The sequence below is a fragment of the Xyrauchen texanus genome, chromosome 18, assembly GCF_025860055.1.
Source record: "Xyrauchen texanus isolate HMW12.3.18 chromosome 18, RBS_HiC_50CHRs, whole genome shotgun sequence".
Lineage (NCBI taxonomy): Eukaryota > Metazoa > Chordata > Actinopteri > Cypriniformes > Catostomidae > Xyrauchen > Xyrauchen texanus.
In genome coordinates, this window is record NC_068293.1 from 44,514,116 (window position 1) to 44,540,222 (window position 26,107).

Sequence of the window (26,107 nt, forward strand, 5' to 3'; positions counted from 1 at the left end):
CAGTTATAGATGTACACACGACAGACTCAATGACGGCCGAGTAGAACTGTGCCAGCAGCTCCTGTGGCAGGTTGAACTTCCTCATCTGGCAAAGGAAGTACCACCTCTGCTGAGCCTTCTTCACAATGGTGTCTATATGGGTGTCCCAATTCAGGTCCTGAGAGATGGTAGATCCCAGGTACCTGAATGACTCACATCCATGAGGAGCAGCAGTGCTAATAGTGAGGATCCCGTATGTGAGTTTCCCCAGTCTCACTAGCTGCTGCCTATCTGTCAGAAAGCTGGTGATCCATCGACAGATTGGGGTTGGCACGGAGAGTTTGGTCAGTTTGGTTGAGAGATGATCAGGCATGTTGGTATTGAACGCTGAACAGAAGTCCACAAATAGGATCCTTGCAGTCCGAGGTCTGTCGAAGTGTTGCAGGATATGATGTAGTCCCATATTGACAGCATCATCCACAGACACGTTTGCTCAGTAAACAAACTGAAGGGGGTCTAGCACCCCCTTCAGTTTTTTTTTTAAGTCCTGTGATTTTGGGGGACCGGAATGATGGTGGAGCGTTTGAAGCAGCAGGGAACTTCAGACACTGTCTGGGCCTGAAGCTGTCCTAGTCTTTTGTTTCTGAAAGACCCGGCACACATCCTCTTCACAGACCATAAGTGCAGGTGGAGTAGCAGGAAGTGGGAGGAGGGGGGTTCCAGGAGGTGTTGGTGTGTGTGTGAAGTGAAGGTCAGAGCGGGTGTGGGGTGTGAGACTGGGCTTCTCAAACCTGCAGTAAAACACATTCAGCCAATAGTTGACTCTCTACAGAGCGTTTCTGGCCTGGTTGTACAATATTTTATCCCCACTTCTGTAAGCATCCTCTTTGGCAGTGCTGAGTTTTGAGTTTTCCTATAAACCATGGTTTGTTATTGTTGAATTCTAAAAATGTCATATTAGAGATGCACATATCCTCACAGAACCTGATGTATGATGTCACAGTATCTGTGAGCTCGTCCAGGTCTGTGGCTACAGCTTCAAAAACCCTCCAATCAGTGCATTCAAAACAGGCTTGTAGTTCCAGCTCTGCTTCATTTGTACACGTCTTTACAGTCTTAACTACAGGTTTAGCGGATTTTAGATTCTGCTTGTAGGTTGGGAGCCGATAAACCAGACAGTGATCAGAGAGTCCCAAAGCTGTCAAAATTATTATTATTTTTATGTGTTAAAAAGCTATGTATGTTGTTGTTGTTGAATGTGAGCCCTGTTATAACAAATGAGAAGTTACTGTTACTAACAATAACAGTAACTAAACTGCTTGTTCTGATTCACCTCATTGTACCTTTGTGATGTAACACACCATTCTGTAAGTCAGCCACAGATGAGATCATGTTAACAGCATCTACTGTTGCAGGTGTCCGGCCGACAGCTTTGTTAATAGGCTTGAGCATTCGTAGATCACTCCTGAATGAGCTTGCATGATTTATAAACGTCCTTGTTATGAGAGAACCTGAGATTTTCTCCCTGTCAGAGGAGGCACTGGAAATTTCATTCATTTTAGTGGTGAGAAAATAGAGAGCTTTCTGTGAGTGTAGTTGGTCACAATCTGGTTACCTACCTCTTTATCTGGAGATGTACAGAATAAAGGAGGTCAACTCATCAACCAGAGGTCCCTGGCTTCATTTTGTTGTGCTATATTGGTGAAAGATAAACATACTTTAAATGATGATTAATGACAAAGTATTAAATCCCATGGACCAATAATTACCCAGTAATCCATTATGTTGTTATGTAATAAAAACAGCATTGTCAAAATCTCAATTCTTGGAGTCCAAAGATGCAATATAATTAAAGGAATATTCTAGGCTCAATTATTCAGGTTAAGCACAATCAACAGCATTTGTGGTATAAAGTTGATTACAACAAACATTCATTTCGACTCGTCCCTCCTTTTCTTAAAAAAAAAGCAAAAATCGAGGTTACAGTGAGGCACTTACAATGGAAGTCAATGGGAGCTTAACTTGCATTGAACCTGGAATATTCCTTTAAGAGCATGTGACTCATGTGGCTCTTCAGTGCAATACCTACAGTATACATCTAGTTTTTGGATTTCAAATTGGATTTTAAAAATCCTCTCTATGTATACAATGCTCAATCTGGTCTCGCGCCTTGATATCTCTGTGACCTTTTTGTCCCTTACTCTCCTACTAAAGTACTCTCCAGACGAGAATCTTGTGTGGGCTTAAAACGGAATGTTCTTAAATGGTTTCAATCCTATTTATCTGATAGAACATTCTCTGTTAAGCTGGGCAAATGTACCTCTTCTGTGGCCAGCCTTACCTGTGGTGTGCCACAGGGCTATGTACTAGGGCCAGCTCTTTTTTCTCTGTATATGCTGCCTCTGGGTTCCATTATCAGAAAGCAGAAAGGTAGGTGTCTCCTACCACTTCTATGCTGATGACACTCAAATCTACTTACAGCTTAAATGAAATGATCACATTGCAATACAATCTCTTCTAGCTTGCCTGGAGGAAATAAAAGTTTGGCTAGCCAAAAACGTTTTGTTTTTGAATAGAGATAAGACAGAAGTGTCCTACAGATAATTTTGATGTCAGTGATTCCGCTGATTGCGGAAATCTCAATTCTTTTCTCATTCCTCAAGTACGTAACCTGGGTGTCCAGTTTGATTGCCAGCTGAAATTTGACAAACATATTTGTTTCTTTCAGCTATGCCTACCCTCTAAAATTAAACGCTTTTTTCAGAGATAGCAGTTCGTGCTTTCATCACTTCTCATCTAGATTACTGTAATTCTCTCTATTGTGGAATTTCCAAATCTCCAATAGCTCGACTCCAATTAGTTCAGAATGCAGCAGCAAAATTTCTCAAAGGAGGTCGGAAGTATGATCATGTTACCCCCATTTTAAAATCACTTCACTGGCTGCTAGAATTCAAGCTAGAATTGATTTTATCAATCCACCTAGAAGTCTGAGATCTGGTGATCAATATCTCCTTGATGTCCCACACTTGAGACTAAAGCACAGAGGAGGGAGAGCCTTTTTGGTTGTGGGTCCTATTTTATGGAATAGTTTGCCTTAAATGTGCTATATAAATAAAAGGACTTGAACTTGAGCTAGGTCAGCTGACCAAATTCTGCTGAAAGTTCCTCGTTGTCGCTACAAACTGAAGGGCGATCGTGCATTTGCTATTGTAGGCACCAAAATCTGGAACAAGCTTCCGCTTCATATCAGGACAGCTCTGATGCTATGCCTTTTTAAATCTGCTTTAAAAACAAGTTCCTCCTCAACAAATGTTGACAAGGTTATGTTGCAGTCCTAACCAGGGATTTTTTTGTTCGGCAAAACATAAAGCTTTTAATGGTCTTAACCACAAATCAGAATTGAACATACTGATAAAGTAACTTAGTGTGGGATAGTATTTCCCTTTGATTCCTTTTCTCCCCAATTTGGAACGCCAAATTCCCAATGCGCTCTAAGTCCTCGTGGTGGTGTAGCACCTCAATCCGGGTGGCGGAGGACGAATTTCAGTTGCCTCTGCGTCTGACACGTCAATCCGTGCATCTTATCACATGGCTTGTTGAGCGCGTTACCATGGCGACGTAGCACGTGTGGAGGCTTCACGTTATTCTCTGCGGCATCCACGCACAACTCACCACACGCCCCACCGAGAGCGAGAACCGCATTATAGCGACCACGAGGAGGTTACCCCATGTGACCCGCCCTAGCAACTGGGCCAATTGGTTGCTAAGGAGACCTGGCTGGAGTCACTCTGGATTCAAACTTGCAACTCCAGGTGTGATAGTCAGCGTCAATACTCCCTGAGATACCCAGACCCTCCTTCCTTTGATTTCTTTAAACGTTTAAAGCTTTTTACTGAAAGAATAGTTAATGTTGTTCCACTCAATGTTGATGCTTCAAACAGTTGATGAGACCAAATGTTCTCAATAGGGTTCAAATCTGGACTCTGATCTGGCCAAAACATGAGCCTGATGGACTTGTTCTCTAGCCACTTCTTGTTGGTTATTGCAGTGTGTGCAAAACCAAAATAATATCTGATCATTCCACTTTAGAAAACAACTTTTCAATAGTGGGATGCAAGCCTTTCTGCAATATTCTCCTGTACTCTAAAGCAGCCATTGATTTTTCACAGTGAAGTAGCTGAAAAGGCTACCCACACAATGACACCTCTTCTTCTATGCTTCACTGTGGTAGAGATGCAGTCACGATTGCATTTCTCACCAGAGTTTCCAAGAAACCACTCTGGAGCTTCACTATGCATCTCACTTGTGATTCATCACTCCACACAACTCTAAATCAAACTTCCCATATTCTGCCAAAAACTTCATTCTGTCTTTGAAGTGTTTTTGTGACAGCAATGGCTTTTTAACACATCTTCTAGATACAAAACCTTCATTAGATAACCTTCTGGTTATTGTTCTTCTGGAAAGTGTCTCGTTTTCTGTGGACTTGAACATTTGTATTGCGTGTGGTGGTGGCGTAGTGGGCTAAAGCACATAACTGGTAATCAGAAGGTTGCTGGTTCAATCCCCACAGTCACCACCATTGTGTCCTTGAGTAAGGCACTTAACTCCAGGTTGCTCCGGGGGGATTGTCCCTGTAATAAGTGCACTGTAAGTCACTTTGGATAAAAGCGTCTGCCAAATGCATAAATGTAAATTTGTAGGCTTTTGTCCCGTCTTTGAGAACTGTTCATTTCAGCAGGTGGTCATCCATGCACGGAGACGGATAATGACTTGCAAAGGCCCTGGGGCCAATTGTCTCCAAGGGCCCCCCTCCAACCAAAAGTTGTTGAATGAGGGGATCACCAAACTAGATCCATAAAGCCCAGGGCCCCCCGGGCAGTCAAGGACCCCTGGACCCCCCATTGGCCCGGTCCATGATCCATCCCTGTCCCTGCATGAAAAGTCTTTGGGCTTTCCAGATCCTTTCTTTCTGGCAACATCACCTGCTGTTTCAAAGCGTTGACCTATTCTCTTAATAGCTGATAGAGAAGTAAGGATATTCTCTGCCTTTAGGGTCTTGTAAACTTCAGAATAGCTACAGTTGGCCTGACACAGAACATTTTCTGACCGCAAACCATGCATGCTTTTTACTTTTTTGGGGCAGATTTTCTGGTTTACATTTACATTTATGCATTTGGCAGACGCTTTTATCCAAAGTGACTTACAGTGCACTTATTACAGGGACAATCCACCCGGAGCAACCTGGAGTTAAGTGTCTTACTCAAGGACACAATGGTGGTGACTGTGGGGATCGAACCAGCAACCTTCTGATTACCAATGTATTATACAGAGCACTTATTACAGGGACAATCCACCCGGAGCAACCTGGAGTTAAGTGTCTTACTCAAGGACACAATGGTGGTTGGTGACTGTGGGGATCGAACCAGTGACCTTCTGAGTACCAATGTATTATACAGAGCACTTATTACAGGGAGAATCCCCCCAGAGCAACCTGGAGTTAAGTGCCTTACTCAAGGACACAATGGTGGTGGCTGTGGGGATCAAACCAGTGACCTTCTGATTACCAGTTATGTGCTTTAGCCCACTACGCCACAGTCTTTTAAGAAATCTTTTAAGAATTTCCCTGTTTCCTTTTCTACAAACTATTTCCTGACCAATGATTTGTTGTGGAGACCATAAAAAGCTTAATGTTTTGCCATTTTGGGTGTGGCCCATTTTTTACATATTATTTGCCCAGAAGTTTATACATGATCATATGGTTTGTGTCATTTTATAATTTGCATTTACCATTATTCTCCCTACTATCTTTGATCCCATTAAACAAATAAATGGGTCTGCGACCTAACCCACCAGCTGTGATCCACTTGAATCATTATTTCAAATCTGTCTGCTCTTTTTCCCACAGGCTACTCAAGCTGACTGGAATTAAATGAGGAAGTAATTGCAGCACTGAAACATGGAAGACACCATCTCTCCAGCTGTCAACACGAGAGCCAACGCTCTGTCAGGGATAACAGCCCAACAGGACCAGCAATGGAAAGAGCTCGCCTGAGTCCACCAGGACCACGTGAAGCAGCTTCTGTACGACGTTTGATCTTTGAATTACCAGATTTGCAGTTGCACAGTTGGTTGGACTACATCAAGGCTGAAGGGTTGTGTTTGGGTACCAACTTCTTTCACAGTGTTTGGTCTAACGCTTAATCTAAGAATGATCCCTCAAATTGTCACTTTGATTTGGGGAGTTACCCTTGTCAGCTGTCAACAAGCACAATACACCACCGTCACCACAAACTATGGGAAACTGCGTGGATTGAGGGTGGCATTGCCTAGTGAGATCTTGAGCCCCGTGGAGCAATATCTGGGTGTACCTTATGCCATGCCCCCTACTGGAGAGCGGAGGTTTCAGGCACCCGAGCCACCCTCGTCCTGGCCTGGCATCAAGAATGCCACCCAGTTTGCACCCGTGTGTCCACAGTATCTGGAGGACAGACTTCTGCTCACCGACATGCTGCCGGTCTGGTTTACCACCAATCTGGACACAGTGGCCACGTATGTGCACGACCAGAGTGAAGACTGCCTGTACCTCAACATTTACGTGCCAACGGAGGAAGGTACGTCCTATTGGCTATTACTTTTGGGGGGCTGGAGGAGATGTTTTCAGTCAGGCCAAATATTAGATTCTTGCAAAACCTAGTGAGATTCCTAGTTGTCTTTTTAGCCTCGTTTTACAAACATCATGTAGTAATTTCATCTCTACAACTGACACTATCAGCCTTGGGACTTTGTTATTCAGTAGATGAACTCATAAGAACTTTAATTAAAGACTGACTGGTCTGGTAGTGACTTTTTGCCTCTAGTTTTTAGAGGTTCGGGGTTCTGATTCGCCCTAGGGGTTGCATAGACTAGTTTACTACAACTAACCTAGTCGATGTTGTCAGCCTGTAGTCGACTAGTCACTCTCCACATGATTTCTAAAAGGCGTCTGTAGGAAATACTGCAGGGGTGAAGTCCGGTGCCTCTGCACTGAAAAGGCGCAGTGGCTCAAATTTAAGATGTGACTCATACTAAAAGACCCACACATAGAATGCACTTCAGAACTGCTCAACAACACAACATATCAACAACAATCTTACTTAAAGGAATAGTTCACCCATTTGCTGATCATTTACTCAGGGCTGGACCGGGAAGAGAAATCGGCCCGGGATTTTACATAGCAACTGGCCCAAAACTTGTTCAGGGTGGAGGGGGCGGGTGTTCGCTGTCCTTTTCTGCATATCGCGGCGCCGTTTTGTGGTCTGTTCTGCATGACGCAACGGCTCATTTTAGCTTATCACGGCCCATTCAGCACGTTTCGCGGCCGACCCATCGGCCCGCTCGGTTCTCCCGACGCCCAGTCCGCCCCTGATTGGCCCCAAAGTGTGTCGTCCCACTAGGAAAATGCCCAGTATGCCAGGTTACCAGTCCAGCCCTGCCCCCAGACAATCCAAGACATACCTGAGTTTCTTTCTTCATCAAAACAGAATTTAAGATATCAGGCCTCCTCCTTTAAACAATGCAAGTGAATGTACTCCATTTTATTTGACGGTCCAAAATGCATATTTAGGGTGCATCAAAATAATCCACAAGACTCCAGTCGACAAAACAGTACTTATATACCTTTTAACTACAATGTTGGCTTCCGTACATCTCTGTGATGCGCGCTCATGAGAGGGATGAGGTAAGCAGGCTGGAAGTGCATATAAATTAAGATTTTTTATTTTATTATTTTTATATCAAAGTTTTAAAGCCTTAAAGGAAACCATATATCCCTATTGTATTATGTGGTTTAAAGTTAAGTGTGAACAAATGACTGTATAGGGTCAATTTGTATGAGAATTATAATCATAATCTAGAAAGCCGTAAAACAGACGATTAATCGCAATAATCACAATTATTTGTTTGATTATTAATCGTCAGTCAAATGTTATAATCGTGACAGCCCTAGTGACAACCTGGTTTTGTGAAACGATAAAAGACAAGAACATCAACAACTCATCAGTGCCTCTTGGGAAACCCAGCAAACACACTCTTTCTCTGAATGCATCATTGTTTTACGGAGGGTGTTTTGATTTAATGTTTTGGGAAGCACTTTGTGCTAAATTGCTAAAAGTTGCTATAAAAATAAAGTGTTATCCTTCCCCTCAGAAGTGTTATATGAGGATATTTCTTGCACCTTGTCCAAAGTGTTTCAGAGTGTTTTTGTTCTAAATCTTCTGCCTAATGGGAAGCAGTATGACCTGAAACACTTGCAGCTGCAAGCTTAGGAGAAATGGTCCAGGAGTGACTTTGGTATTTATCAATTACAAAGAAACACCCCATTGAGAGCGAGAACCACTAATCACCACCACGAGGAGGTTACCCCATGTGACTCAACCCTCCCTAGCAACCGGGCCAATTTGGTTGCTAAGGAGACCTGGCTGGAGTCACTCAGCACGCCCTGGATTCAATCTCGCGACTCCAGGTGTGGTTGTTTTAGAATGTTAAGTGTGATGGAAGAATCCCAGGAAGGAGACGGAGACGGTGATTCTTAGACCTAATAATCTAATAAGGTTCTCAATAGAAACAAAACACTGTCACACACACGTTCATCTGTTTTACTCGTCGTGTTCATGCTCTGTCACACGCTGCTAATGTGAACTAACGCTGTAGGTACCTTGGGTTTGGGACTAAGTTTGGCAGCAAGAGGAGCAGATTCATTTCTCGCCCAAAAGGCCTCAGTGAGGGCTGGTTGCAGTACCATATATGACCTGTTGGAAAAGATGAGGGGGCGCTGTGGAGTTCTGGTGACCACGTGATAAAGTGTTAAACTGCGTTCACACTGCTAGCGTCATTCAGCGTCAAAACAACCTCATCTCATTCATTTTCAATGAGAGCTGGCGACTTCTGGCAACGCGAGCGACGGCGAACATTGGCGACCGGATGTGGGCGTGTCTAGCGATGCAACAAAATTGAGAAATGTTTAACTTTATGCTAATGAAGAGCGACGGGAGCGACAGCCAATATGAGAGAAGATGGTAGAGCTCACGTGATCCTAATATTTTAATAATAATATTAATGGCAAAGAAACCAGTGACTAGCGGTTAGGTCTCCATACACACCACTAGCGACCTAACCGCTAGTCACTGGCGACATGCAGCGACAAAGTAGCTGTCAGTGTGAATGCCACTTTAGGCTACATTATGGCTTGGAAATAGAGTAACGGCTGGTTATAAGTTATTTTATACAATTTTTATGAAGTATAAAGACTGCATTACAGAGGTTGTTGTTAGTTGTGTTACCGGTAAGTTTGTTTTGTTTTCTTTCAGATTCACAGGCCGACACTGGATTAAAGCCAGTCATGGTTTACATTCACGGCGGATCGTACATCGAGGGCACCGGTAACATGATCGATGGCAGTATTCTTGCCAGCTACGGAAACGTCATTGTCATCACAGTCAACTACAGGTTAGGAGCTTTAGGTAAGTCATACAAGATGTTTAGAGTATTTGGAGACAATAGACTTTTTCAGTTATATCACATTCCCTCATTTCCACAATATATTTTATAAGATGTTTTTTTGTTGTTGTAATGTTTCATCAACTCAGTGATTTAAACACCAATTCAACACTCCTATTCAATTTAGGACTGCTTAATATCTAGTTAGCGGTTAGTTTTGACCAGAAATACTACAGGTGTTAGTACAGGTGTACACATTTCTCCATTCACCATTCATTTGCATATGCAAATAAGCGAATGTATGTCACTTCAAAACATTAAATACCTACAATTCTATAAGTTGAAGCATGAAGAATGTGTCATGTATGAATAAATAAAAATAACATGGCTTGAAAATCATGTAATGACAATAATAGACAGTAGATGGCGTCAGTGTTCTCTGCAGCCACCGACTGTGTTATAATTCACATTTTATCACAAGTTATGCATTTGGATACATATTTAGACATCAAACTATTATTTGACAATGTTTAGAATTTGCTTTTTGTTTTACTGTTTTTTTTGCCAGTTTTTCAAATAATGTCATATAATGCTCACAGTCAAACTGACCTGGTGTTACAAAGAGCAGATTTTTTTGTTACCAGTCATTTATCAGAATGTAATTAATTGAGGTAAATTAAAAGTAATGAAAAACAAAACAAAAAAAAATAAAACAAAAAAGCAATAATGAACAGAAATTGACTGAAAATTCAATTAGTGTATAAAAAAGAACACTCAGACATTGTTCTTTGTTGTGTGTTTGTGATTGTGTGTGTGTGTGAGTGTGAGTGTTTGTGTGAGAGTGTGTGTGTGTGTGTGTGTGTGTGTGTGTGTGTTAGTGTGCCTCCATGAGTGTGGATGTTTGTTCTGCATTGTGGGTGTGTTATGGACTTACTAATTTACGTGTGTGTGTGTGAGTATGTGTGTGTGAGAGTGTGTGTGTGTGCGTGTGTGTGTGTGTGTGTGTGTGTGCGTATGTGTGTGTGAGAGTGTGTGTGTGTGTGTGTGCGTATGTGTGTGTGAGAGTGTGTGAGAGTGTGTGTGTGTGTGTGTGTGTGTGTGTGTGTGTGTGTGTGTGTATGTGTGTGTGAGAGTGTGTGTGTGTGTGTGTGTGTGTGTGTGTGTGTGGAGTGTGTGTGAGAGTGTGTGTGTGTGTGTGTGTGTGTGTGTGTGAGTATGTGTGTGTGAGTGTGTGTGAGTGTGTGTGTGTGTGTGTGTGTGTGTGTGTGTGTGTTCTGTAGTGGCTGATTTACTGATTTTATTTGACAAAATAAAAAAGCTCTCTGTTACAGTGTCATTTTTGTGTGAGTGTGTGTGTGTGTGTTTTGCACTCTGCATGTTTTATAGTCTCACCATTTCTGTGTTTTTTTTCTGCATTGTGGCAATTTTAAATATTGTATTTGACAAGAGAAATACAAATGAAGAAAAAAATATTGCTCTCTATTTTTAGTCTTTCCCCATTCATGTCCTATGGTAGGTCAGTTTTGACCGACAACAGCAAAGGTGTTTCTTTTGAAAAAAATAAATAAATAAATATACGACCACTTCAACTAAGTCAAATTCTTTTGTGTGTCCACATGGCAAATGGAGGAAGTGACACCAAGTCTTCTAACCGCTCAGATCAACCAAACCATTTTTATTAAATCTGAATAATTACCCAAACAGAATTGGAAGGTTAAACAACAGAACAACCCATTGAAGAGACAGTAAATCTATCACTGCCTCATTTTCATTTCTGTCTTGAATTAAATATGGTGCTACTGTGAATTAGGTCTATAAGAACTCATTTTATGAGGATCATGAAGGCAAAGCAAGACAGAAACAGGTTTATCTTTTATGTTAATCAAAGATCTGTGCATATGAGGTTCATCAGATTATTTGTTATTTGCTTATTCAGAAGATGTTTAATTTTTGTGTGTTTTCTTTAAGTGAAGGTTCCTCTTCATTATCACTATTATTAGTTATTTACATTTTAAATATAGTAAAGTCATCAAAACTATGAAATAAATGTAATGGAAGAATAAGAACTATGGAGTGACCAAAACAACGTTAAATAATTGAAAACTCATATAATTAAACTTCTTAAAATTCGCCAACTTTTGTGTCGATTTCAGCTCTGCACGCTCTGTTCAATCTCTCAAGCAAATTCATAAGGTGCTTCATCCTGAGATGCTCTTCAGTAGGGATCGGACACTATATGCAATTTCTAAATATAGCAAACCAAAATAAATGACGAACCATTCTGAGGCAAAATTGGCAACATTGTTTTCGTTCTACGACCCGTCAAATATCAAAATTTCTCTGCTGCTAGGCCCTTAAAGTGCTTGAAATTTAGTATTGAATTCAGTAATGTAATACCTAGAATCAGCACTTTAAAGCTCAGAAAAGCACATAAAGGCAGCATAAAAGTAATCCATAAGACTCCAGTGGTTTAATCCATGTCTTCAGAAGTGATATGATAGGTGTGGGTGAGAAATCGTTCAATGTTTAAGTCATTTTCTACTATAAATCTACACTTTCACTTTCACATATGATTCCAGTGGTTTAATCCATGTCTTCAGAAGTGATATGATACTATAAAGTACCTCTACTATAAATCTACACTTTCACTTTCACATACGATTCTAGTGGTTTAATCCATGTCTTCAGAAGCGATATGATAGGTGTGGTTGAGAAACAGATCAATGTTTAAGTTATTTTCTACTATAAATCTACACTTTCACTTTCACATACGATTCCTTTGGTTTAATCCATGTCTTCAGAAGAGATATGATAGGTGTGGGTGAGAAATCGATCAATGTTTAAGTTATTTTCTACTATAAATCTACACTTTCACTTTCACATACGATTCTAGTGGTTTAATCCATGTCTTCAGAAGCGATATGATAGGTGTGGGTGAGAAATCGATCAATGTTTAAGTCATTTTCTACTATAAATCTACACTTTCACTTTCACATATGATTCCAGTGGTTTAATCCATGTCTTCAGAAGTGATATGATACTATAAAGTACCTCTACTATAAATCTACACTTTCACTTTCACATACGATTCTAGTGGTTTAATCCATGTCTTCAGAAGCGATATGATAGGTGTGGTTGAGAAACAGATCAATGTTTAAGTTATTTTCTACTATAAATCTACACTTTCACTTTCACATATGATTCTAGTGGTTTAATCCATGTCTTCAGAAGCGATATGATAGGTGTGGTTGAGAAACAGATCAATGTTTAAGTTATTTTCTACTATAAATCTACACTTTCACTTTCACATACGATTCCTTTGGTTTAATCCATGTCTTTAGGAGTGATATGATACTATAAAGTACCTCTACTATAAATCTACACTTTCACTTTCACATACGATTCTAGTGGTTTAATCCATGTCTTCAGAAGAGATATGATAGGTGTGGGTGAGAAATCGATCAATGTTTAAGTTATTTTCTACTATAAATCTACACTTTCACTTTCACATACGATTCTAGTGGTTTAATCCATGTCTTCAGAAGCGATATGATAGGTGTGGGTGAGAAATCGATCAATGTTTAAGTCATTTTCTACTATAAATGAACTATTCTTCACCGCCCCAACTCAAACATTTAAAAATAAATGTAATTAGTTTGGTAAATAATTTTATACTGTACATAGTCACAATTACAACGTATCATACAGACTAGCAACTCTTGAAATAGTTAAACTACAACAGAACATTAGATTGGCAACTCAAAGTACCTCAACTGTGCATTAATTCTCTGGTGAGAGCAAGTTGTTTTCGTTGTTAACATTGTTTAGCAGCTTTGGTAGATTGGCAGATTCGTCTCAAGCAGGTGTAAAACACTGAAACCTTTGTGTTATTGGGCTCATGGAAGGATGGGGAACAACACCATCGTGTTTATTACTCAGGAATAAATTGCCTAGTCAAAAGTGCTACATCACAGAGAACCTCAATTAACCTTTATCAAATGCTGGCCTGGAGTCAGCTGATATATGCATCACGGGTGAAGGTCAGCAATACCGCGTCTTATTTTTGCACTGTGCTGGAATTAATAATGCACTGGATCTTAGAGATGCTTGTTTATAATATGGAAACATGATGGATGGGGCTCCTCAATAAATAAATTAAAAGTCCATTTCACTCTTTGCTTTTAGCAAAACGACTTCTACATGCAAGTGAATATGCATTAACGGGTGTTTAATGGTGCACTGAAACATACCCTTAGTGAGCGCAGATGCTTCTAGCATCACAAACTACATTTTGTAAGTTGTTGCGTTCCAAAATGTGTCAGACCGCAATTCTTAACACGATGCATGTATGCATGCATTGCACTCTCAACTAGGACTGCCACCCATCCCCTAAAATACGGGATCGTCCTGTAATGGGAAATGATGCGTAACATATCGAATCAACACGGGACATGATGGACATGGCGCTATAGCTCATATTTTGTGCTCATATTGACAGATTGAATGTTCCATGTTTAATCAGAGTCAAAGAATGAAAACGTTCTGTTTTAGGCGGTAATATGCGGGACGTGGTAACCATGAGTTCCCCATTCATTCTGGGATCGTGAGAGAGACGGCAGGCATGTGGCTAGTCAAACTTGTTCCTGAGAATCCAATCACATTTTCGTGCAGGACTGTTTGCGGCACACAACGCAAGATAAAAATGTTTTATATATTCACAGCTGCCGCGTGTCATTGACCAATCACAGGTGACTCTAATCAACTTGTTGGTTCCCTTCAGAACAATCGCTCCCTATATTCTGTGGCATTCACTTTAAAGAGAGTGAATCAACGAGTGAGATTTTTGTTCACAGCCAATGTCTGCCCACTAATCACATTTCTTTAAGACATGAAGTTATGTAAGAGTTCTATTCATGGTTAAACTGTTTTATGGGGAAATAACAAATGTTATGGTGATACAAAAGCAATCATAACATAATGTATCATAATTTGGGAAGAAGGCAACAACATTAAACTTACTTTGGTCAGATGGATGGAAACAGTTTTGAATAATGACACAGAAAGCTCAACTCGGCTCCATCCATCATTCCAATCAATCAATCAATCAATCAATCAATCAATCAATCAATCAATCAATCAATCAATCAATCAATCAATCAATCAATCAATCAATCGTCCATCCATCCACCCATCCATCAGTTCATCCATCCATCCATTCATCCATCGTACCATCCATCCATCCATTGTTCCAACCATCCTTCCATCCATCCATCCATCGTTCCATCCATCCATCCATCCATCCATCCATCCATCCATCCATCCATTGTTCCATCCATCATTCCAATCAATCATCATCCATCCATCCATCCAGCCATCCATCCACCCGTCCATCCATTGTTCCATCATCCTTCCATCCATCCATCCATCGTTCTATTCATCCATTGTTCCTTCCATCCATCCATCCATTGTTCCATCCATCCTTCCATCCATCCATCCATCCATCGTTCCATTCATCCATCGTTCCATCCATCCATTGTTCCATCCATCATTCCAATCAATCATCCATGCATCCATCCATCATTCCAATCAATCAATCAATCAATCAATCAATCAATCAATCAATCAATCAATCAATCAATCAATCAATCAATCAACCGTCCATCCATCCACCCATCCATCAGTTCATCCATCCATCCATTGTTCCATCCATCCATCCTTCCATCCATCCATCGTTCCATCCATCCATCCATTGTTCCATCCATCCTTCCATCCATCCATCCATCCATCGTTCCATACATCCATTGTTTCATCCATCCTTCCATCCATCCATCATCCATTGTTCCATCCATCCATTCATCCATCCATTCATCCATCGTTCCATCCATCCATCCTTCGTTCCATCCATCCATCATCCATTGTTCCATCAATCAATCATCCATTGTTCCATCCATCCATCCATCCATCCATCCATCCATCCATCCATCTATCATTCCATCCATCCATTGTTCCAACCATTCATCCATCCATCCATCGTTCCATCCATCCATCATTCCATCCATTGTTCCATCCATCCGTCCATTCATCCATCGTTACATCTATCCATTCATCCATCATTCCATCCATCTATCCATTGTTCCATCAGTCAATCTCTCTTTCCATCTATCCATCCATCCATCCATCATTCCAATCAATCATCCATCCATCGATCATTCCAATCAATCATCCATCTATCCATCCATCCATCCATCCATCATTCCAATCAATCATCTATCTATCCATCCATCAATCAATCAACTGTCCATCCATCCACCCATCCATCAGTTCATCCATCCTTCCATCCATCCATCCATCCATCCATCCATCGTTCCATACATCCATTGTTCCATCCATCCTTCCTTCCATCCATCCATCATCCATTGTTCCATCCATCAATCCATCCATCATTCCATCCATCCATCCATTGTTCCATCCATCCGTCGTTCCATCCATCTATCATCCATTGTTCCATCCATCATCCATTGTTCCATCCATCCATCCATCCGTCATTCCATCCATCCATCCATCCATCCATCCATCCATCCATCTATCCATTCCATCCATCCATCCATTGTCCCATCCATCCATCCATTGTCCCATCCATCCATCCATTGTCCCATCCATTCATCCATCATTCCATCATCCATCCATCCATCGTCCAATCCATCCATCCATCCATTGTCCCATCCATCCATCCATTGTCCCATCCATCCATCCATTGTCCCATCATCCATCCATCCATCGTTCCAATCCATCCATCCATCCATCGTTCCATCCATCCATCCATCGTTACATCCATCTATCAATTTTTCCATCCATCCATCTCTCTTTCCATCCATCTATCCATCCATCCATCATTACATCCATCCATTCATCCATCATTCCATCCACTATATTTGAAAGTGCGCTTTCTTTCCCTTCAATCTCACATGCTCCACTCTGTGTCTGTTGTGAGAAGGCTTGTGTAATATGATACGGTCACACGGGTATTAATGTAGTAATCGGTTCTTAAATTCGTAATCAATGCATCAGAATTTATTTGATAGATCGATGCACCGTGATGCATCAATGCATTTTTACCCCCCTAATAGCAACTTACCTGAATAATAACACGCCCAGTTTAATGACACTGACTTTTGAAGGTAACTCTATCGCCCCCTTGAGGACTGAGGGTTGTTCCCACCACAGTAACTCAAGAGCGCATGCTGTGTGTGTTCAACCGGACCACCCTTTGACAACGCATTGCCCTTGAATATGCCTTTGTGCTCTTGTGTAAAGTGTGTGTAAAGGTGCAGTAAGTGATTTCAGCTGTTTTGACTTGAATGGAATCGAATGGAAATAATGGACAATTGTAATTTGTTTATTTTTATATTTTTAACCATCTTTGAATAGAGATAACTTATAATCTTCTATTTCTTGTAAGACTAATACAAAACCAACTCATTTATCAAAACATTAAAGAATTCAGAAATCAAAACTTTTGTTAAAACTCGCTGATGTTTGTCCTTTTGTTTTCCCACAGAAATGATGTCACTTCCTGACTGGGAGAGAATTTCATGATCATATATATCTTGTGTTTTAGGGTTCCTCAGTACTGGTGATCAAGCTGCAAAAGGAAATTATGGTCTTCTGGATCAGATTCAGGCTCTCCGATGGGTCAAAGAGAACATTCAGTCCTTCAATGGAGATCCACAGAGAGTGACTATATTCGGTTCTGGAGCTGGAGCTTCCTGTGTCAGTTTACTCACCCTCTCACACTATTCTGAAGGTAGAGGATTTTACACATGCTGAATTTTGGTTTATATGGAGATATGCTGGTGCAGTTTAACACTTTTACAAATATATGGGTACTTGACAAATGGACATGTATATTGTGCCCCACTTCATCATGTTGCGGCCCACTTTGGCATACTGTGATCCCGTTTCGTGTCCAACCCCACTTTCCTGGTTCACCCGATGGCCAGTCCGCATCTGCTTTCGGGCGTCCATCTCTCCCCGGGCCCTGGTGCAGCTGCACTGCTGGTTGTTACACCACTGGTTGCCATAGTAATGATGCAAAGTTGCATATGTTCACCATGTGCGAATGTTTTACAATGGATGCTTTTCATGAGGGCAGTATCAAAATATTAACACATCGTCCCAGACAAGGGATGGGGTGGCATATATGCAATGTTTGCTGACGGGATGCTTATTGTCCTGTATTTTAGCGGCCAGCGCAACGTCCCATATTAATGGCTTTGTGTCCCGGTTTGAAGCATAAAAGGGCCAGATAACGAGACTCTTGAAGAGGGTCCCCGTACTGTATTGAAGCGCTCAAAATGCTGAAGCATCCCGTATATACCTTTTTGCATTGTGGCGTCTCGCAGCTGGTGTGTGCTACCGCACCTTAGCGGATCTCTTTGGGTGAGTAACAGGGCCGGAATAGGAAGAGAATTCGGCCCGGGATTTTCTCCATATCACGTCGCCGTTTTGTGGCCCGTTCTGCATAACACGGCGGCTCATTTCTGCTTGTCGTGGCCCATTAGTTTTCCCGCACGTTTCGCGGCCGACCCACCTGCCCACTGGGTTCTCCCCATGGCCAGTCCGCCCCTGATCGGCCCCAAAGTGCATCGCCCACTGGGAAAATGCCTAATATGCCAGAGTACCAGTCCAGCCCTGGTGAGTACAGCAAATGTCTGTATTATTGTAAAGCAAGTTTTCACTGCTTTGGCTGCCCTGTAACATATACATGACATAATGGGTGTGTTCCATTCGTCTGTTCCCCTCATAGACTTTATCTTCCACTGTCGGAGCGCCTTAAAGATGTAATAAAACGGTCATTGTAAACTCACTTAGCCTATATGTTGTCACAGTAGCCTATATGTTGTCTTGTCGCCAGGGCCGTAGCAAGTGCGGTGAAAGATGGGAATGACTCTAGGTGGCCCAAAGGTCCAAGGGAGCCTACAACACATATGAAATGGTATTTTTTAATAGTTAAAGGGCCCAAAGCAATATGGAGTCAGGGCACCCAGAATACCTGGCTATGACCCTGCTTGTCGCAAACCCTAAAGAAACAACCCATCGTGCACAACAAATCACAAACTTTTTATCAGATTCCAAACCACCTATGAATGTGGCTTGGATCAGATTTGAGTTTTCGGATTGGAGTCAGATGGGTTCAATACAAGCTAAACTCAATCGACAGCATTTATGGTGTAATGTTGATCACCACAAAAATGAATTTCAAATCGTCCCTCCGTTTCTTTATAAAAGCACAAATGTGTGTTCCAGTGGGACACTTACAATGGAAGTCAATGGGGTACATTTTTAAAGGGTTTAAAGGCAGAAATGTGACGCTTATAATTTTATAAAAGCACTTACATTAATTATTCTGTTTAAACTTGAGATATAAAGTTGTTTAAAGCCCTATTTGGATGGGATTAGTTTTCCGGACATCTGTAAAGTAATAATTACTGCAGACATGTATATTATTTACTGTTAATGTCCATTTACACACTGTTGTTGCATGGAACTGACCTATTAGTAAATGTATTGTGCTAATATTTTTAAGCAGGAAATATTAAACAATCACATACTCTATCTGGGATTAGAAGAAGACATTGATGGGAACACCTGACTAAATACAACAGAACTGGTGACATTAACGAGCCGAATCCTACATTACACTCTTACAAATACAGACAATCATTTCACATGATTTATTTCACAGAACGATCCGAAATGTGGGACTCAGCACAATTTCCTGCACTCTAATCACATCAGAAAAAATGACATGCTTGTTCACCTTTCTAATTATCCAAACCAAAAGAAAACATGCTTGTTTCTTTCTTTTTTTACATGGGTAAATAAACACTCGACATCATAAAATGCTTGAGAAAACATGCATCGGTCCAAACGCAACAGCCAGCGTTACCTGAAGTTGTGAAGCACGTCTTCTCTTGATCAACGTCCACTTCAGACACTCGGAGAGCTGGAGAAACAGTGATGTTTAATGGGCTCAAGGTGTTTCGCATGCCTTTTCTGCATATCGCGGCGGCTTTTTGTGGTCTGATCTGCATAACGTGGCGGCTCATTTTAGCTTATTGCGGCCCATTCAGCACCCTGCACGTTTCGCGGCCGACCCACCTGCCCACTGGTTTCTCCCCATGGCCAATCCGCCCCTGATTGGCCCCAAAGTGCAACGGCCCACCGGGAAAATGCCCGGCATACCAGATTACCAGTCCAGCCCTGGTCCCCATGTAAAACGAATCCCGTCTGAATAGGTTTTAAATCGGTTTTTGAGTTTGTCGATATTACGTCGTCATGGCAACAAAGTTGTATAATTGTCTATCACTTTCCACAGATGTGGTCAGTGCGTGATTTAATGACAGTAAAATCATGTTAACACACATATTGTTTATGTCTTGTGACTTGTGAAACAGTATTTTAATGTTTACAGATTAAACCCCATTGACTTGCATTGGAAGTGTCTCACTGGAACACAGATTTAAAGAAATGGAGGGTCAAGTCGAAATAAATTTTTGTGGTAGTCAACATTATGCCACACATGCTGTCAATTGAGCGTAACTTGTATTGAACCCAAAATGTTCCTTTAAGTTAACTGAAATGCATGACCAAATTATTATTATTATTATTTTAAATAGACCTCCGTTACACAATGACAACATGTTTAAACAGTATTTCTTTTCACACTGTTCATTTTCATATTCATTCGTTTCTGTATTTCAGATGATGAGGACAGTCACACCGCATAACAAAATACCCATTTTACTAAAAACAAAATTTGAATACATAACTTTGTTTATGGACAAAATCAGTTCTATCGGGAAGAATCGCAGACTTGACTGAAATTTAAGATGACATTTATTGGATGAATATAAAACAGAAATTTAATGTGTCTCTCTGGCGGAGGTCATATCCTGCCGGAGATAGGAGGTAGGGGCGAGGGGCCTACCCCCGTGCAGGACGGGACTCAACAGGTGGTGGTGGGGTGGAGGAGGTTGCCGTGTTAGCACATTGAAACAACAATGTGATAGATTGTGAGCAGACTTCTAAAGCAATGGCTGACATGTGATTGGCTGGGAGTTACCCCGCTAATGGTGCGATGATGTACAACTGCTAGTCTTCCCACTAGAACTATTCTACGCTTACATTTCTTTGCAGTCCAAACAAATGATATACAAGGAAAAAAAAGAGAAAAAGAGGACATGAATCAAACTTTACTAATAGCTTAATTTGACCGTTAGGTGTCGAAAAGCTGTGAATTGCTGTGACTGTTTTAACTAATCTACATAGTACTTAAATCTCAGTTTGAATGTTTGAATTCTCTGTGACACAAACTGTTCTGTTCCTCTTTCTGGGTTCCAGACCTGTTTCAGAAAGCGATCATTCAGAGCGGGACAGCTCTCTCCAGCTGGGCTGTCAACTACCAGCCCGTCAAATACACCCGCATGCTCGCCGAGAAGGTGGGCTGCAATGAAGATGACACTGTTGAGTTGGTGGAGTGCCTCCAGAACAAGAACTACAAAGAGCTCATCGAGCAGAATATCACCCCTGCCAAATACCACATCGCCTTCGGCCCCGTGATCGATGGAGATGTCATTCCAGATGACCCTCAGATCCTCATGGAACAAGGAGAGTTCCTCAACTATGACATCATGCTGGGCGTGAATCAGGGCGAGGGGTACAAGTTTGTGGACGGGATCTTAGACAGCGAGGATAGATTAACTAGCAGCGACTTTGAGTTTGCAGTGTCAGAATTTGTTGATCATCTCTACGGTTATCCGGAAGGTAAGGACACCATGCGAGAAACCATAAAGTTCATGTACACGGACTGGGCGGACAGGGAGAATCCTGAGATGCGACGGAAAACGCTGGTTGCACTTTTTACAGATCACCAGTGGGTGGCGCCAGCCGTGGCTACAGCAGACCTGCATGCGCAGTACGGATCACCAACGTACTTTTACGCATTTTATCATCATTGCCAGAGTGAGATGAAGCCCGCCTGGGCCGACTCGGCACATGGAGATGAACTTCCATATGTTTTTGGAATTCCGATGATTGGACCCACTGATCTCTTCAACTGTAATTTTTCCAAAAATGATATTATGTTGAGTGCGGTGGTCATGACTTACTGGACTAACTTTGCCAAAACTGGGTGAGTGTCCGATTTATTTATACAGAGAACATCTAAATAAACTTCCAAAGAATGAAACAGACTTAATGTATAGCTAGGCGAGTAGGCACCTATAGTACTTGTTAGTTGTCTTGCATAAAGAAAGTCTATCATGGTGCAAATTACTGGGGGTGTTGGGGGCTAGGGGTTCTTAGACCCCATGAATGCAGACCCTCTGGAAAGCTAATTTGGGCATTCTTGGCAGGTCATGTTTGAAATCATGTGATTAAATATGCATCTCTTTCTCTCGCTCTCTTTCTCTCTCTCCCTCGTGTGGGTGTGTGTGCATGGGACAGAAAGTTTACCATCTCATTTGCACTCTTTATATGCTGTGGTCTGCAGCACCTAAACAGTTTAAATGTTTTTCAAACTTGCCACAACAAAATATTTGCCTGCGTTTCCAAAATCAGTTACTGTAGGTAAGGGTCAACTCACCACCACAGCGTCAGGACTCAAGACTAAACAAATGGCTATGGAGCCACTGCCTCCTATACTGAAATATTAAGGAACCTAATAAATGTTTTAGTTGCCAAAATACAGAATTGCTTGATTTAGATGGTTGAAATGAAGCAAGAGAGAAAGTAAAAGAAAATAAAGACAACTGTTAATGGATTAATCAGACGATAGTTTTCAAAACGGATACATATATATATATATATATATATATATATATATATATATATATATATATATATATATATATTGCGTGCATTAGTTTGCATCCTCCTTGTGTCTCATAAGATTACATACCCCTTTCAGAATACAAATATAAGAGATAAAAGATTTTTTGCTTTGTATCGTACCACCCTTCATAAACTACATAACAGATATTTACATATATACCGCAAGACAAAATAAGAACAATTTACACAAATCATCCTGTTCAAGTTTACATCGCCTTGGTTCTTAAAGGAATATTCTGAAATATACAAATTGTCCCTCCTTTTCTTTAAAAAAGCACAAATGTGTGTTCCAGGGAGACACTTACAATGGAAGTCAATGGGGTCAATCCGTAAACATTAAAATACTGTTTCAAAAGTATTGACATAAGACATAAATAATATGTTTGTTAACATGATTTTACTGTGATAAAATCACTTACAAACTGCATCTGTGGAAAGTCATAGCTAAATTTACAACTCTGTGGCATGACGATGTAATGTCAAGAAACCATATAACCCTAAAACGACTGTAAAAATGACGATTTAAACAACATTTTACAGTGACTCTTATTTTGAAATCTCCCGAGTGCTCCTAGTGGAAAACGTACTGATGGCTTGTGAAATGATATGGTATGATATGCTGAGAAAGTGATTCTGATTCAAACTGCTAACCTGATCTAGTGAGATCAAACCCATTTTGTAAATGTTTTCGGCTGATTCATTAAAACGATCCCTTTCAAAGAGTAATTTGTTCACTAATCAGATATTATGGCTCACGGTGTTTGTTATTGCACGCAGCGAGCTCATCTCAATTGACAGGGTGAAAAGCGACCTAAGTCACACTGGAATAACATCTAAAAATGTAATTCAGTAGGTCACAAAATTATATCTGACAACTGCATATGAATGCACACAAATTGTTCCTGACTGCCGTCAATGCGACTACATTTTATATTATTGTCACAATTATTAATTTTCTGTCGCATTTGCAACCATTTTAGGCAAAGTTCAGAGCATTGAGCATGTTAGTGTGCAGTTTTGGGATGGTCCCATGTACTGGTGAACAAATAAGGGAATAATTTTGAATGATTTGGCCTAATGCCATAATGCCGGTCTCTTTAGATTCTTTAGGACATTACAGGCTGCAATGATACTCGACGCACGTTTGCATAGAAGTTACTTTGCTCATGTAAAATATGTTTTGTTTTACAGAGACCCAAATCAACCAGTTCTCCAAGATACAAAATTCATCCACACTAAACCAAATCGCTTCGAGGAGGTGGCATGGTCTAAGTACAACCCTAAAGACCAGCTCTACCTGCACATCGGCCTGAAGCCTCGTGTTCGTGACCACTACAGAGCTACCAAGATCGCCTTCTGGTTGGAGCTCGTGCCACACTTACACAACATCAATGAACTCTTCCAGTATGTTTCAACAGCAACCAAAATTCCACCGCAGGACACGACGCCATTCTCATACACCAAGCGTTTGTCCAAACTCTGGCCTTCCACCACGCGCCATCCGGCCATCCCACCAGCCAACACCAAACAGATGTCGGACCAGCAGAAGACCGAGCAAGGCGATGGGACTGTTATCATCGAGGCGAGAGATTACTCGACCGAGTTGAGCGTCACGATTGCCGTTGGCGCTTCTCTGCTCTTCTTGAACATCCTGGCATTCGCCGCACTCTACTACAAGAAAGACAAACATCGCTATGAGTCCAGTCGGCGACTGAGTCCTCCAAGAAACATTGTTAACGACATTACTCGTGTCCCAAGTGAGGAACTGATGTCCCTACAGATGAAGCAGCTTGACCATGATCTCGACCACGATCTCGACCACGATCTCGACCACGATTGCGATTCGCTGCAAGGTCATGACATGATTCGCCTAACCTGTCCTCCCGATTACGCGCTTACGTTGCGACGTTCGCCTGACGATATCCCGCTCGTGACGCCAAACACTATCACTATGATTCCCAGTTCTTTTGGTGGCATTCAAACATCGTATCACCCCTTTAACGCATTCGGTAACAGCACTCCGAGTTGCGCGGGTCTCCCACACGGACACTCTACGACGCGGGTATAACTCGGTGCAAGTGAAAGACTATTTACAGGAAAAGAGCGCACTCAGGTGCTTGAATACAAACACCGAATGTGTTATTTTGTTACGGACTCTTTTATGAATTAAGTAACATTACACTTATTAACCTGTATAATGTGAACAGTGAATGTAATAACTTTTCGCAACTCATGGTACAGCAACTGAAGCTCAAACGAAACAAGCGTCAGGCATAAAGAGCCCTCAAACATTATTGAATACATGAAGATATATAATTTGCATTCTGACTGCCTGATTTAACATGTAAGACAATTTGTGAAGACATGCGTTTCTTAGTGATGCACTGAAATTAAATTTCTTGAAAATTGTGGACACACTGTAATCCAAAAATTCAGGTGTCTTCTTCACAGTACTGAAGTGATGCTGTACAGTCCCAGTAAAGTATGACAGAGCAACTTATCCTTCACAACCTAGCACACAGACCGGCCTGCAAGATGGGTAACTACTTTTATGGGTAACTTTCTGGCGTGTTTGTGCAGTTACCTGATTTGCATAATTCCTTAAGTGAATCAGGTGCTAAAAAACAGACATCACATACAAATAAACTAAGATTTTAGTGGGTGCAGTTCATTCTAAAGGCCCTGCTTTACTCACGGAGAAGTATACTCACCACAAAATGGTGTCGCGATATGAATAAAAGGACACCCCCACCAGCTCAACCACTTTTGGATCAAACCCCCCATACAAGCTCAACAACTTTAGGCTCAGACACCCCCCCGTCCACCCCCCCAATACAACCCCTAACCCCAGCTCAACAACATTTGGCTCAAACCCAACCAATCCCCCCCCCAATCCAACCCCTAACCCCAGCTCAACAACATTTGGCTCAAACCACACCAATCCCCCCCCAATCCAACCCCTAACCCCAGCTCAACAACATTTGGCTCAAACCCAACCAATCCCCCCAATCCAACCCCTAACCCCAGCTCAACAACATTTGGCTCAAACCCAACCAATCCCCCCAATACAACCCCTAACCCCAGCTCAACAACATTTGGCTCAAACCCAACCAACCCCCCCAATCCAACCCCCTAACCCCAGCTCAACAACATTTGGCTCAAACCCCACCAATCCCCCCAATCCAACCCCTAACCCCAGCTCAACAACATTTGGCTCAAACCCAACCAACCCCCCCAATCCAACCCCTAACCCCAGCTCAACAACATTTGGCTCAAACCCAACCAATCCCCCCAATCCAACCCCTAACCCCAGCTCAACAACATTTGGCTCAAACCCAACCAATCCCCCCAATCCAACCCCTAACCCCAGCTCAACAACATTTGGCTCAAACCCAACCAATCCCCCCAATACAACCCCTAACCCCAGCTCAACAACATTTGGCTCAAACCCAACCAACCCCCCCAATCCAACCCCTAACCCCAGCTCAACAACATTTGGCTCAAACCCAACCAACCCCCCAATCCAACCCCTAACCCCAGCTCAACAACATTTGGCTCAAACCCAACCAATCCCCCCCAATCCAACCCCTAACCCCAGCTCAACAACATTTGGCTCAAACCCAACCAATCCCCCCAATCCAACCCCTAACCCCAGCTCAACAACATTTGGCTCAAACCCAACCAATCCCCCCCAATCCAACCCCTAACCCCAGCTCAACAACATTTGGCTCAAACCCAACCAATCCCCCCCCAATCC

The 26,107-nt window shown here is 41.8% G+C and overlaps 1 protein-coding gene across 1 annotated transcript in view; it reads left to right on the forward strand.

Annotated features, from left to right (window-relative positions):
- Positions 1 to 25,231, forward strand: part of LOC127658916 (neuroligin-4, X-linked-like) — a 30,051-nt gene extending 4,820 nt beyond the window's left edge. Inside the window, exons 2-6 of the mRNA XM_052148485.1 lie at positions 5,888 to 6,593; positions 9,327 to 9,479; positions 17,075 to 17,260; positions 20,860 to 21,649; positions 23,542 to 25,231. Of these exons, the coding sequence (XP_052004445.1) occupies positions 6,191 to 6,593; positions 9,327 to 9,479; positions 17,075 to 17,260; positions 20,860 to 21,649; positions 23,542 to 24,418 (2,409 nt within the window). The 5' untranslated portion in view covers positions 5,888 to 6,190 and the 3' untranslated portion in view covers positions 24,419 to 25,231. The remainder of the gene's footprint in view (positions 1 to 5,887; positions 6,594 to 9,326; positions 9,480 to 17,074; positions 17,261 to 20,859; positions 21,650 to 23,541) is intronic.
- The last annotated feature ends 876 nt before the right edge of the window (positions 25,232 to 26,107 follow it).